Source organism: Equus przewalskii, chromosome 1, assembly GCF_037783145.1.
Source record: "Equus przewalskii isolate Varuska chromosome 1, EquPr2, whole genome shotgun sequence".
NCBI lineage: Eukaryota > Metazoa > Chordata > Mammalia > Perissodactyla > Equidae > Equus > Equus przewalskii.
Genome location: NC_091831.1, coordinates 56,488,758 through 56,501,939, shown reverse-complemented (window position 1 = coordinate 56,501,939; position 13,182 = coordinate 56,488,758). Strand labels below are relative to the sequence as shown.

The window sequence follows — 13,182 nt, the reverse complement described above, 5'->3', positions numbered from 1 at the left end:
AGGAAATAAAAAGTTTCAAAATAACTGACTGTCTTTATAAACCAAATTAATGGTATAACTGGAAAAACCACCTGTGATCAAGAATGCAACAAGGCAGATATGAGGAATACAGGAGTAGCAGCTGTCACGTGGGAAGAATGCATAGCTGATCCAAGCTGAATGCATTCTGACACTTGGATTCTGTCACTTGTCCAAGGAAAACGTCCGTTCTACTGTTTTACTCCTGTAGTGACTGTTCTAAAGTTTTACACGTGATAAATACTTAGTTTCCTGTTTTTAAGTAACCTAACACTTAATTTGTAATTAGTCAAGGTAGGATTTCAAACTACTAGAGAGGATGAAAAATTTCTAGTTGTGGCTTTATGCAGAATTCATAAATAAGTTTATGCTAGCAAAATTTTACCTCACATTTATTAGTTCTTATATTTAATGAGAGAAAGGTGGACTATAATGATAGGTTATTAAAATAATCTAATAAGTTTTGAGTCTGACATTGACTTTTTTTAAAAATTTAAATTAATAGATCACAGTTGAAAACTTTGGTGCAACAGAAGTGAAAGAGCTGATTGTAAATGGTGCAGACACAGCTGTTAACAAACAAAATCGGTAAGTGAATTATAGCAGCATCAGTGACAGTAATAAGATTCAGTAGGCATTTTCTTCCGTATTTAGAAACATCACAACCGTAAGTTTTTACTCAGATAAAATGTACTTTTTGAATGGTTGGTTAGTGAGGAAATAATCTGCGTTTTGCTTCTAAAATCCTTTTGACATTAATAAAGGGATAAAAAGGTCATAAACAGCAAGAACAAAGAGAAGGGAGAGAAGACAACAGCAGATGTTTCTGAAAGCTAGAAAACAGTGCCAACCAAAGAAAGCTGCAACATAAGATTGACTGGGAGGAGCCAAGAAGGCAGCCAGTTCATATTGTAGAACAAAGGCTCAGGCATTGAGAATAAAAAAAAATATGTTAGAAAACATATGAGGTTTAGGGAAATACTAGAAACAGAAAGATTGGCTGTTGTAGGAAGCAGTTAGAAACCCATCTCCCTTAGCACACCAGTAGCCTGGCAACTTCCAGCCTGTGCAGAAGATTGGAAATTTACCTTCTGGGGAGATGGAACTAAAGGGACTGTGGATTTGAGGACAGTTAGGCACAGCTAGGGCAAGGGACTGAACTGAAAACAGGGAGATTAAATGAGAGTCTACAGCTCCCTCCTCCCAAGCTGTATATTGGAGGATTCTTCTCTGGGGAAACTGCCTAACTTTTAAATGTGAATGGATAGCCAAAGGTCAATAGACATTTAAGGAAAGACAAAAACAGTCAAAAAGAATGCCAAGGAAACAGAAATGATGCAGGATTAAGAACAAAACTTCAAAAGAAACTGAAATCATTATCTTCAAAATGATGAGTAGCATCCATCTGGATACTATTAAAACTTGAAAAAATTCATTGAAGGAAATGGAATGAATGAAATTTGTCAAAGAAATGATACCAAAAAACTTCCCAGAACTGAATGACATGCATTTTAAGGTTGAAAGCATGGGAAGTGAGAAAAAGATACATACCAAGGCAAAATACATGAAATTTCAAAATCCCAAAGAAAAAGGAACTATAAAACCTGCCAGGAAAAAAAAAAAAAAAAGCTGACCATATACAAAGAAATAAGAATCAGAATAACATCAGACTTCTAAAGAATGACACCGAAGCTAGATCAAAATTCTGGGAGAAAATGGTTTTTAACTTTGAATTGTATGTCGAGACTATGAAGTATTTGGGTGTATAAGAACATTTTCATGTATGCAGAGTCTCAGAGAATTTACTTCCAATACATTTTTCTCAGGAAGTTACTGGAGGATGTGTTCTACCAAAACAAAGAATTAAACCAAAAAAGAGGAAGACACAGGATTGAAAAAAATAGGAACCAATGTAGGAGAGAGGCAAAGAAGAGTCTTTCTACAGGAACAGCAGTGTGTAGAAGAGATAGAAAGAGCACCCAGTCTGGTTTAGATAAAGAGGATGGAGGGCTCCAGGAGGATTCTCTCCAGGAGAAAAATGCAACTGATGCTACCTAATATATTTAATGAATCTGGTGGAGATCGACATTTCTGTTGAAGTTAGGAATCAAGTAGCAAACTAAGGGAAACAAAAGTTCGTTTCTTTTTTCTTCAGAAGTTCTTTGTAAGGAAAAAAAGGTAACCATAGAATACTCTGTAGCTTAATTGTGAATAATATTTATAATCATAAAAATGTTAATGAATATTAAGCCAAAAATTGTTATAATGGGAGCATTAGGGGAGGCAAAGTGAGCATGGGGCAATTAAGTAAAAGGTACATCCTTGCCTTTCAGAGTAGCTATTCAGTTCATTAGATAATATTCAAAATTGAAAATCAGGGAATAACAATAGAAAACTGTTGTGGAAGTATGAAGGTAAATATCAGAAGGAATAGCAAAAAAGTTAACAAATAGTTACCTTCGAATAGCAGGAATTTCTGGTGAAAAAGTACAGGGCAGAACTTCTTTGTTCTCTTCTATTGGGTTACATAATTCTTTAGACAAAGCTAGCTTAATGGCTATTGCCAGGGACTTGATCCAAATGATTATAATCCTGATCTGCTATTGAGAAGCTGTGTAACTTTAGATAAATTAGTTGATGTCTCCATGCCTCAGTCTCCTTTTCTGTAAAACGGGATGATAAATTGTACCTGCTTCATGGGGTCATTTTGAGGATTAAATGAGGCAATTTTAAGATGCTTAGAATAGTACCTTGCACGTGAATGTGCTCAGTAAATGTTGGCTTTCAGGATTATTACTATTTGACATTTTACACTGTACATATGTCTTACTTTGATAAAAAATAAGCTGTTTTTCAAATAATGTGAAAAAATTTTAGGTCTTTCTAGCTAACCTTTTTTAAAAAAAATGTTGGTTTTAAAAGCCTTTGACTATGATTTAGATATTTTTCCTGCATTTAAAGTTTCTATTTGTGGACTAATTCCTTAAGTTTCTAAAAAATATTATTTTGCATAGATTATTTAGTTTAGAAATTATTTTAAAAATTTTGATCTTTGTACTACCAATCCTAGTTAGATAATGAAAGTGTTGAAAACAAAAATGTTAGCACATAAAACATTTCAGCCTTTTATGCTTAAGGAACTTAACTAGTATAGATAAATTTGACTTTCTAATTAGATTAATTATAAAATTATGCATTACAAAATTATTTATTTTTTCTCATCAGAGAAAATTATTATTTTTCTCATTAGCATATGCTATTGATTTTTCCTTAAGGCCTACCCAATTTTATATTTTACAGTAGCCTCCTTTAATCTTTTTTTTTCCTCTGTAAATTCAGTTTGGAGTTATTTTACAATTTGCTAAGACTGTCTGTAGATGACTAAATTTACCAATATTCCCCTTTGTAGAATCATTCATTTTAATTTGGAAGTCAAGAGTATAAAATACTGAAATCCTCTAGTGTCCATTCTCATTATTTGTTTGACCAGATAGCTGCATAAAGTGTTTGTGGCTAACAGAACAAATTGAATAATATTGTAGTTCTAATTACTGGGTAAAAGGGGCTTCCTTTTTTTCTTTACAGTTTCCTTTTATATTATAACAGACAGAAAAGCATCAGAAGTATTTGTGTGTATGTGTGTACATAGATATATACACATACATACATTTGGAAAGAAACTGCACTTGTACTCTTCAATGATTATCCTAAAAGAATGGTTAATACCTCACTTAGGTATTTAGTTTGTAAAATAAATTTTGTTTTAAAATTCCTAGAAACCCAAGGAAAAGCAGACTGTAGTCTGTCAAATAGTCTGAATCCCAAAGCTCTCATTTTTTCATCACCTAATATTTTTAACCGATCACTCTTTTTAGGGATGCATATGGAGTGCTGCATATAAATTCTCGATAATTTGTCAATAATTTTTTGATAGCCATTTGCATCATCATTCTTCCCGTTAGGAAATGACATTTCGCTTAGGAATAGCCTAAGAATGACTGTGAATGATAGATTAAGTCTACGTGCTTCATAGATATCCCAGATTTTTGTATAGAAAAAATAAACTGTACGTAAAGAGTCTCTATAAACTCTCCATAAAGACTTTGTCCTCTTTGAACCCTACTCATACTTTCTTAGTTTTGTAGATAAATAGCAAAAAGTACAGAAGTACTCAAAGTTTTAGTAAGACTGCAATATATATTCTCCAGAAAAATGACTTATATTCTGTACATGTGTGCTGTTTCATTTCTAGAAAGGAGTTTGTTGATGCTTATGTGGATTACATATTCAATAAATCAGTGGCTTCCTTGTTTGATGCTTTTCATGCCGGCTTTCATAAGGTCTGTGGAGGAAAAGTCCTTCAGCTCTTCCAGCCTAATGAACTACAAGCAATGGTTATTGGAAATACAAATTATGATTGGAAGGAACTGGAACAGGTAGGGGAAGACAACTCTATGATATTGTTTAAATGGAAAGGCAAAAGGAGAACGTGGCTTATTGATGAAAATCTTGCCCTCTAAGTTACTGTTTTCCATTTTACACTATTTATTACAGTTATTTTAATAGGAAAACACTGTACCCTTCTTCCTCAACAATGAATGAATTTTGATTGTGTATGAATTAGCATTTTTGTATATGTGGTATTGGTGGTTTTCATACAGAAATGTCCTCTATGACAGACTGGATAGAAGCCCCAGCTAAAAAACTGAATGGATTTTCATTCTGCCTTAATCCTAGGAAAACCATTATGAAAAGCACTGACAAAGCTGAAGATCTTTGTTTCTTCTTTTTCTCAATTAGTCTCAATTTAACGTTAGTCTCAATGTTAAATTTTTTAGCAGAGAATAAATAATACTCATGATCTTCGTTACTGGTGCCTTAACCAATAAAGGGAACTTTAGGGAGAAGACTGGAAATTTTTTAAACAACTTTTTTCTTTTCCTTCTTTTCTACACAGACAATTCTCAGACATTTCTTCAGATAAACATTTAATAAAAAGTACTAGGTTAGATCAGCTTTGAGAAAGATAATATGCAGGGTTGACCTGTAAGTTTTTCCATCTTTGTAATCTAGCAACCTTTGATAAAATTTTCGTATTAATAGTTTGATACTATGTACCTATTAAGTTAACTAACATAAAAAAATACAATACTAAGTCTAACAAGGATACAAAGCATTGGGAACTCTCATACATTGCTGGTGGGAATACAAATGGTATAGCCACTTTAGAAACAGTTTGGCGTTTTCTTATAAAGACACACTTGCTACATGACCTAGCAGTTCCAGTCCTAGGTATTAAGTTATGTTCACACAAAAATCTGTAAACAGGGAGGGAATAGGGAGTTACTGTTTAATGGGTATATAGTTTCAGTTTTGCAAGATGAAAAGAGGTGGATTCTGGTGATGGTTGCATAACAGTGTGAATGTACTTAATGCCCCCAAACTGTACAGTTAAAAAGGGTTAAGATGGTAAACATTGTTATGTGTATTTTACCACAGTTTTTTTTTAATTATGTTTTTTAAAAATCTGCAAACAAGTCAAAAACTGGAAACAACCCAGATTTCCTTCAGTGGGTGAATGGATAAACCAACTATGGTACATCCATACCGTAAAATACTACTGAGCAATAAAAAGGAATGCACTGTTGATCCATGCAACAACTGGGATGACTCTCAGAGTCCTTATGCTGAGTGAAAGAAGCCAGTCTCAAAGGATTACACACCATATGATTCCATTTATATGACACTCTCGAAAAGACAGAACTATGGTGAACAGGGGCTAGGCATGGAGGGAGTATGACTGCAGAGGGATAGCACAAGAGAGTTCTTTGGGGTGATGGAACTGTTCAGTATCCTGATCGTGGTGATGGTTACATGAATCCATACGTGTGCTTAAAACTCATAGAACTATACACACATGAGAGAAATCCAGTTTTACTCTGTAATAATTTAGGAAATTATTAAATTAAAAAATAATTAGAACTTCTCGATAAACTAACACATGGACAAAGAGAACAGCTTAGTGGTTACCAGACCGGAAAAGGGTTGTGGGGTGGGCAAAAGGGATGAAGGGACACATTTATATGGTGATGGACAAGTAAGAATGTACAATGGAAAAAAATTCACAATGTTATAAACTATTATGACCTCAATAAAAAAAAACAATTAGTACTTCTGGTTAAGTGTAGTGAAATAAGCACACATTTATCTCTGCTCCCTACCCAGATCTCACTAGAACAATAAAGGAATAAAAATAGGACTACATAGACAAAAAATATATAAAAATACAGTGAACAAGAGAAAAAAATAGTTTTGGAAGATAGAAAATAGGTAGATGAGTTGATGAGAGTCTTAGAGCAAAGAAAATTGAATTCTGAGCCTCCAGAGAGAGAGGATTGTCAAGAGGCAACCTGTTTCACACCCTGGAAGCTCTGAAAGGCTCAGGAATGGGTACACTGTGTTACTGTAATGGCAGGGATGCGGGGGTGGCTGAAAGCAGTAGAATTACTTTAAAGCTAATTTAATGAATTATTAGACCCTTCATGTCCCCTCTCCTACCCAGCAAACAGCAACTCTGGAGAGAGGCTTTAGAATCTGAGAGACCAGGTGGAACTGAGGATGGCACTCAGAAAGCTGGTAGTGAGGCTTAAATCTAGGAAGGAGACTGAAGATTTCTTCTTTTGGGTAAACTGATCTGCTGAAAAGAAGAAAGCTGTACTAACTTTAAGGAGACGCCAGTGGAAATGGACCCCACCTCTAATCACCCTAAAATAGAGACAGTATAATGACCTCTCATCACACTTTAGATCCTAGACAATTTATCCTTCTTGCCTGATCTCCTCTCATTCTTCCTTTCACTTACTCTGCTTCAGCCTTATTGGCCTCTTTGCTGAGCTTCAAACCCTCCAGGAACACTCCAGTCTTGAAGCCTTTCTATTTCCTGTTCCCCTGTACCTGGAATTCTCTTCATCTTGTTAATTCCAAATGGCTCTTGCTCTTGCTTCACATCTTTATACCCTCTCAGAGACCGTCACTGGATAACTTGTCCAAAATTGAATGTATGTGCACGTACACACACATACCCTGTCTCCCTGCCCTGCTTTATTTTTCTTCTTTGACTTTGACTTAAGATAAATTTTACTTTATTGTCTTTACTGTGCTGCTCCTTTCCCTTCACTACAATGTAAGCATCATGAAGGGAGAATTTTTGTCTCTGTTCACTGCTGTATTCCTAAAGCCTGGAAGAGCACTCAGTAAGTACTGAAAACCTTGCCTGAAGATATAATTGATAGAAGTATTCATTCTGTAAGACAGGACATTTTTTAGTGTATTTTGGTGTATTTATACTTAATGTACTTTGATTTCTTCCATTGTAGATCTGATTCATTATACTTTCAATGATTATGATTTGTGACTTTAAATGCTCTTTCTTCATCAGGACTGTGTACACATTTCCCCAGAACCATCTAGAGGTTAAAAAAAAAGGCAAAAAGAAAAAATTTTAGCCACCCTTCTTTGATTCCCCACTAACATGCTCAGAGACTAATTCAAACAAGTTAATACATTAACTGATCACTAGAATTCAAGCAATTTTCTCAAAACTTGGTTGGCAGATTGATAGCAAATATTTTGTAGATTTCAGAGTTCAGTCATTGAGATAATCATGGCTGCAAATAGAGCCCAGAATTCAAGAAGCCCACCAGCAAGTATTTCTTGAGCCCCTACCGGATGCCTAATACCGTGCAAGAGATTAGGGAGCCAGCAGTAAATAAGATTGATACATGGTCTTTGCCTTCTAATAAGGAAGCTAGACATTAAATAATTGGACTGTGATTAATAGTAAGGAAGAGAATTTCATGAAAGGTATGTAAGGAGGAGCCTAACCTAGGACACAAATCTGGGAGAGCCTCTCATTAGGAGCTAATCTCCATGAGGTAGGTAAGGACTCTGTTCACTGCAGTTTTCCCAGGACCCCAAACTTCGACTGAACTCATTATGTATTTGTTGAATAAATTAGGTGACATTTAGTCTGAGCCCTAAAGGATAAATAGGGATTAGCCTGATGAACAAAGAAGGAAGGAGGATGTGTCTAAGGTTCTGGGCTGAAGGAACAGTGTGTCCAAAGGATGTTGGAAGATTCTTGCTGTCTTAACTAAAATTTATGGCCAGCTGTGTGGCTGGATTTTAAGGAACACCTCATAGTGTAGACTTATTCCCTCTCTCCTCTCTACCCCCCTTTTCTCTCAGAGCTAATATTTTTTAAAGGGGAAGTATATTACCCCAAAACTTAGTGGCTTAAAAATACCAGTGAACATTTATTATCTCACACAGTTTCTGTTGGTCAGGAATTTAGGAGTGGCTTAGCTGGGTGGTTTTAGCTCAGGGGTCTTCCATGAGGTTGCATCAAAATGTTGACTGGTGCGTTAGTCATTTGAAGGCTTGTTTAAGGATGGAGATGACTCACTACATGGCTGTTGGCCAAAGACCTCAGTATTTCACCAGGAGGACCTCTTTAAAGGGCTGTGTGAGTGCCTTCATGAAATGGCAGCTGGTTCCCCCCAGAGTGAGTGATCAAAAAAAGGCTAAAGCCACAAAGTTTTTTATGATCTAAACTTGGAAGTCATGTATTTCTCATATCTACAATATCCTAATGATTACAGAGGTGAAGCCTCTTCATTGTGGGAGGGGAGTGCACAAGGGCGTGAATAACAGGAAGCATAGGTCCTTGGGGGCCATCTTAGAAACTCACAACCATAGAAAATGAGTGGTATTGCATTTGTACCATTTTTTTTAGGAGAATATAGAATGTAAAATAATTTGACTTCTGTTCATGAATATAGGAAAAGAAAATTTTGTAATTATCATAGATTAATTCCATTTTGAACTTTAATAATCCATTAACATTTTAGTAATGCTAGTTTATCCTTTAGACATTTACTTTTGAAGATGATATTACAATCTTGTCATTTCTTTGGAGTAGTGAGGACACATTTCTGTTGATTCATACTTATTTTCTTTCCTTTCCCCTGGATCTAATAGTTTCAAATTGTATGCCCAGGACATAGGTAATCAGCTGAATCACATGAGTTTCAAACTCCTGGACAGTGTTAGTTTTGCATTCTAATAAGGAAGCCAGTTTGTCAGATTCAAGGCAAAACTAATAACCCTTAATATTAATAAAAGGTTATGTTGTTTTTAGAATACAGAATACAAAGGGGAGTACTGGGCAGAACATCCTACAATAAAAATTTTTTGGGAAGTATTTCATGAATTACCATTGGAAAAGAAAAAACAATTTCTGTGTAAGTATTCCTAACTGGTTCTATCTTTTATGACAACAGAATCTAATTATTAAACTTATTCTCAAGGGAGATTGGTTCACTTTGGTGGATAAGGTTTTTTTCTTATAGTATTCTATGGTCTTGTTTTTAATTTTCAATTGGAATAATTTTTAAAATGTGCATTCTTTATTACATGTTTTCTTATTTTTTTTTTTCTGAGGAAGATTCACCCTGAGCTAACATCCATGCCAGTAATTTTCTATTTTTCAGTATGTGGGCCACCAGCACAGCATGGCCACTAACAGAGCAGTGTAGGTCCGTGCCTGGGAACCGAACCTGGGCTGCTGAAATGGAGCAGGCTGAACTTAACCAGTAGGCCACCAGAGCTGACCAGTGTTTTTTTTGAAAGCTAAATACCATTTGCCTCCAAGACAGAATTGATTCTTTCAAATGAAAACAAACTATAACACTGATTACAATAAACTAGGATTGTAATTCCTTTTAGAATTTCTAAGATCTCTGGAGTATAGCTCTTTTCTGTGTTGTCTTCATTTTTTTTTCTCTTTGGCTCTGCACCAAAACTTTGAGAATTTCTGTAGAAAATAGAATTTTTCTTTTCCAAGACTTAGTTTTCTTTTTTTGACCTAATCTCTGTCTTTCATCTGTTAAAATCTGTATTCTAATTGAAATTTTATTGATTTTTTAAATAAAGTCAGAATTTATGTATCTAAATCAGTGACATTCTCCTTGATATTCCTGCTGTTTGCCAAGAATTTATTTTTTCTCCCCAAAGCTGCAGCACATAGTTATATATGCTAGTCGTAAGTCATTCTGCTTCTTCTATGTGGGATTCTGCCAAAGCATGGCTTGACAAGCAGTGTGTAGGTCCGTGCCCAAGACTGCTGGGCCGCCGAAGCAGAGCATGTGAACTTAACCAGTTGGTCATGGGGCCAGCCCCCTGCTAACAATATTTTTGTCAGTCTCTTTTTAATAATTGAAATGAGAATCTTGGTTAAATATCATAAATATGACAAGTCATTCTTAAGTGACTTGTTTTGGCTTCCCATTATAAATTTTTGTTTAAGAATGACAGAAACAAAACAAATAGAAAAAAGAATCACAGCAAAACTTCATTTTGTATTTGATTCATGAACTAGTTCTAAATGGCTTTTCCCAAAAGAAGGACTCCCAGAATGTTTTTGTCAGGGACAATAGTGAGTCATTCATCAAAAATTAAGTATCTCCTGTGTGCTAATATTAAGATTACGCCTTTAAAGAAAAAATATTTTGTGGATGTATAGTGTGTCTCAAAAATTGTGCTTCCACAAATTCTAGAGATAGCCTTCCATATTAGAGCAAATGTTAATGTAAAGCTTTGCTATAGTGACTGTGCTAAATAACTTGATACTCTATACTGTTGTTTTGATAAAAGTGGTTGGCTGAATGATTTTTTCTTGGCAGTATTTTTGACAGGTAGTGATCGCATTCCTATTCTTGGTATGAAGAGTCTAAAACTAGCCATCCAGTCCACAGGAGGTGGTGAGGAATATCTCCCAGTTTCCCATACCTGTTTTAATCTTCTGGATCTTCCAAAATATACAGAAAAAGAAACTCTACGCTCTAAACTGATCCAAGCTATTGATCACAATGAAGGCTTCAGTTTAATATAACTTTGGAGTTGTAACTATTCAGTTTACTGCAAAAGCATTAAACTAATTATTTGTGTTTTTCTTGTGGTGATGAATTCAGCAAGGTGACAGAGGTACTATTATAATTCTTACTTGCAAAATGTTCAATGCTATGAGTATTGATGAAAGCCAAAAAATATTAAAGGAAAATGAACAAACTGTGTTAATGTTAAAATTATTGTACAGACCATGGATTTTTTTTTTGCCTTCTTCCAATAAACATACAAGTATTGTGAATACATTGAAGTTTTACTAACATGAATTTTAAGAGTTTGCATATTTCATAAATGATCTGGTGTGTGAGTGCATGGAAGTGTTGCTTAATTTTTCTTCAATCACTGGGTGAAAAACCTTTAACTTTGGCCTGCAGTAGTCATTTGATTATTTTTTCATTTTGAAAATAATGTTAAGTTTTGTAATAAAATAGTTATGTTCTGATACCAGTACAGTTTCTATGGTTGTAATTGAACTGACTTTTAAGGATTAAAAATTATGATTTAAATCTTATTTTGAAAATCTATAAAAGTAAAAAATTAGCATGGTGAAAACACAATCTTTGCTTTTTTGCTAGAATAAATGTCCTTGTGCAAATCTCAATTACTGATAGGAGTTATCTAAATAACTTGTAGTTCTTTTGTTTTGTGAATCTTGAGATGCTACTGATAAATGGGAGGTTATCATAAAGCATAATATTTAGTAATGGAATAACTTTGTTCTGCAGTTGCCAGGAATAGAAACATTGGCTACTATGAGAAGCTATTACTGGGTTCTAGCTTTCAAAACTATTAATGCTGCAGATTGGTATTTAGTGAGAATTTTCAGTGCTTTAGAACTATTTCCTTGAATTTTAAGAAACAAATCTTAACAGTTTTATGGTGCTGATGCTTAGTTATCTCCTGTCATTAAATTGTAACAGTAAGTTCATGCAACACACGTGACTTTCTGCTATAATGCAAATATTTATTTTTTAAATTTATAAAAAAATGCCGTGAAAACTGTTTAAATAATAAAGATTTATTGGTTTAATATTTAAACTTTTAGTCATTCTCATATAAGATTCAGAGTTCTTCAGAGAATAATGTGTCAGGAAGGTCTCTTAAATTTTGGATTGTTGTTCCCATTCCCATACAAATTTGTCTATTTAATAGAGGTCCTCAAGTCTATCTGTAATTCCAAAATCCAAGATAACTATTAAAAAAACTTACGTATCTCATTTTGCAGCAAAACCTGATCTGAATTGTTGAGGTTACATGTATGTATGGTATTAAATAGGACTAAATTCGACTGTCTGTACATTTTACTGTGGCAGTGTTAATGTGCTTGATTACATACTGTGTTTGATCTAGGTGCTGCCTCAGACCCCTGTGGCATATACATAATAGATGTGCTTTAAAAATTCTTTAACGTTCCTAATTCCAAAATGCAAATAAGCCCAAGGTTTTGGAGAAGATATTGTAGACCTGTACTTTTCAGTAGTTTTAACTTAAAAACTTCTATTGGGCTATAGGTAACTTTCTATAGATAGAAGCTCTAAAATAGTATTCTCACCTAAGGTAATTTTCTTCAAAGTAGCATTCTTCCCTACAAAAATTCTTGCATATACTTGATATCAGACTGCTTCCCTGTATATCCATTCCTTGGGGGTAGTGATTGTTCACATCGAAAACATGTAGATGTGTCAGATGCTTTCTTTTCTTCAGTAACCTCTGTATGCTATGAAGCTGATCTGTGAAATAGCAGCCACTTTGGATTAATACAGATGGAAGTGAGTTGAACAAATATTTTAACAAGGACCTGGCATCTTATCTGGGAGCACAACAGTACAATGCTTAATTTGGGTAAGTCTGATACTCTTTTCTTCTCTCTGACATACAGTAGCATTAACAGCAAGGAGATTCATAGTAGAAAGTTAAAATACCACTGAAGATTTTTCAAATTGCCCTGTGCCTTTTTGAAAAATATCTTGAGCTTTGTAGAGTAGAAAAGTAGGCAAAATACTGAGTTGAGTAAATCATAAGGACCTTGATTGTTGAGTTGGCTAAACTTGAAAATATTGGGCTTCCACTCCACACAGATCTATTTGTAAGCGCAATCGTGTTTGCAGCTCACCTGTCTTAATTCAGTAGTGATTTTAACCAACGGCTGTTGTTCAGACTGATTGAGAAAGCAGAACCAAGATACGCCTTTAAGTTGGC

General features: G+C 34.6%; 1 protein-coding gene across 17 annotated transcripts in view; it reads left to right on the top strand.

Annotated features, from left to right (window-relative positions):
• HERC4 (HECT and RLD domain containing E3 ubiquitin protein ligase 4) overlaps window positions 1–12,021 on the top strand; it is a 141,033-nt gene extending 129,012 nt beyond the window's left edge. For 11 of the 17 annotated variants that reach the window (XR_011523882.1, XR_011523885.1, XR_011523879.1 and 8 more), the window contains 4 exons: window positions 524–606; window positions 4,271–4,454; window positions 9,218–9,320; window positions 10,761–12,021. Coding sequence is in view for 8 of the 17 variants with exons in the window: in XM_070563888.1 (XP_070419989.1) it covers window positions 524–606; window positions 4,271–4,454; window positions 9,218–9,320; window positions 10,761–10,969 (579 nt within the window). In the remaining 9 variants the exon portion in view is untranslated. The remainder of the gene's footprint in view (window positions 1–523; window positions 607–4,270; window positions 4,455–9,217; window positions 9,321–10,760) is intronic. The other 6 variants (XR_011523878.1, XR_011523866.1, XR_011523865.1 and 3 more) reach the window with 3 other exon arrangements.
• The last annotated feature ends 1,161 nt before the right edge of the window (window positions 12,022–13,182 follow it).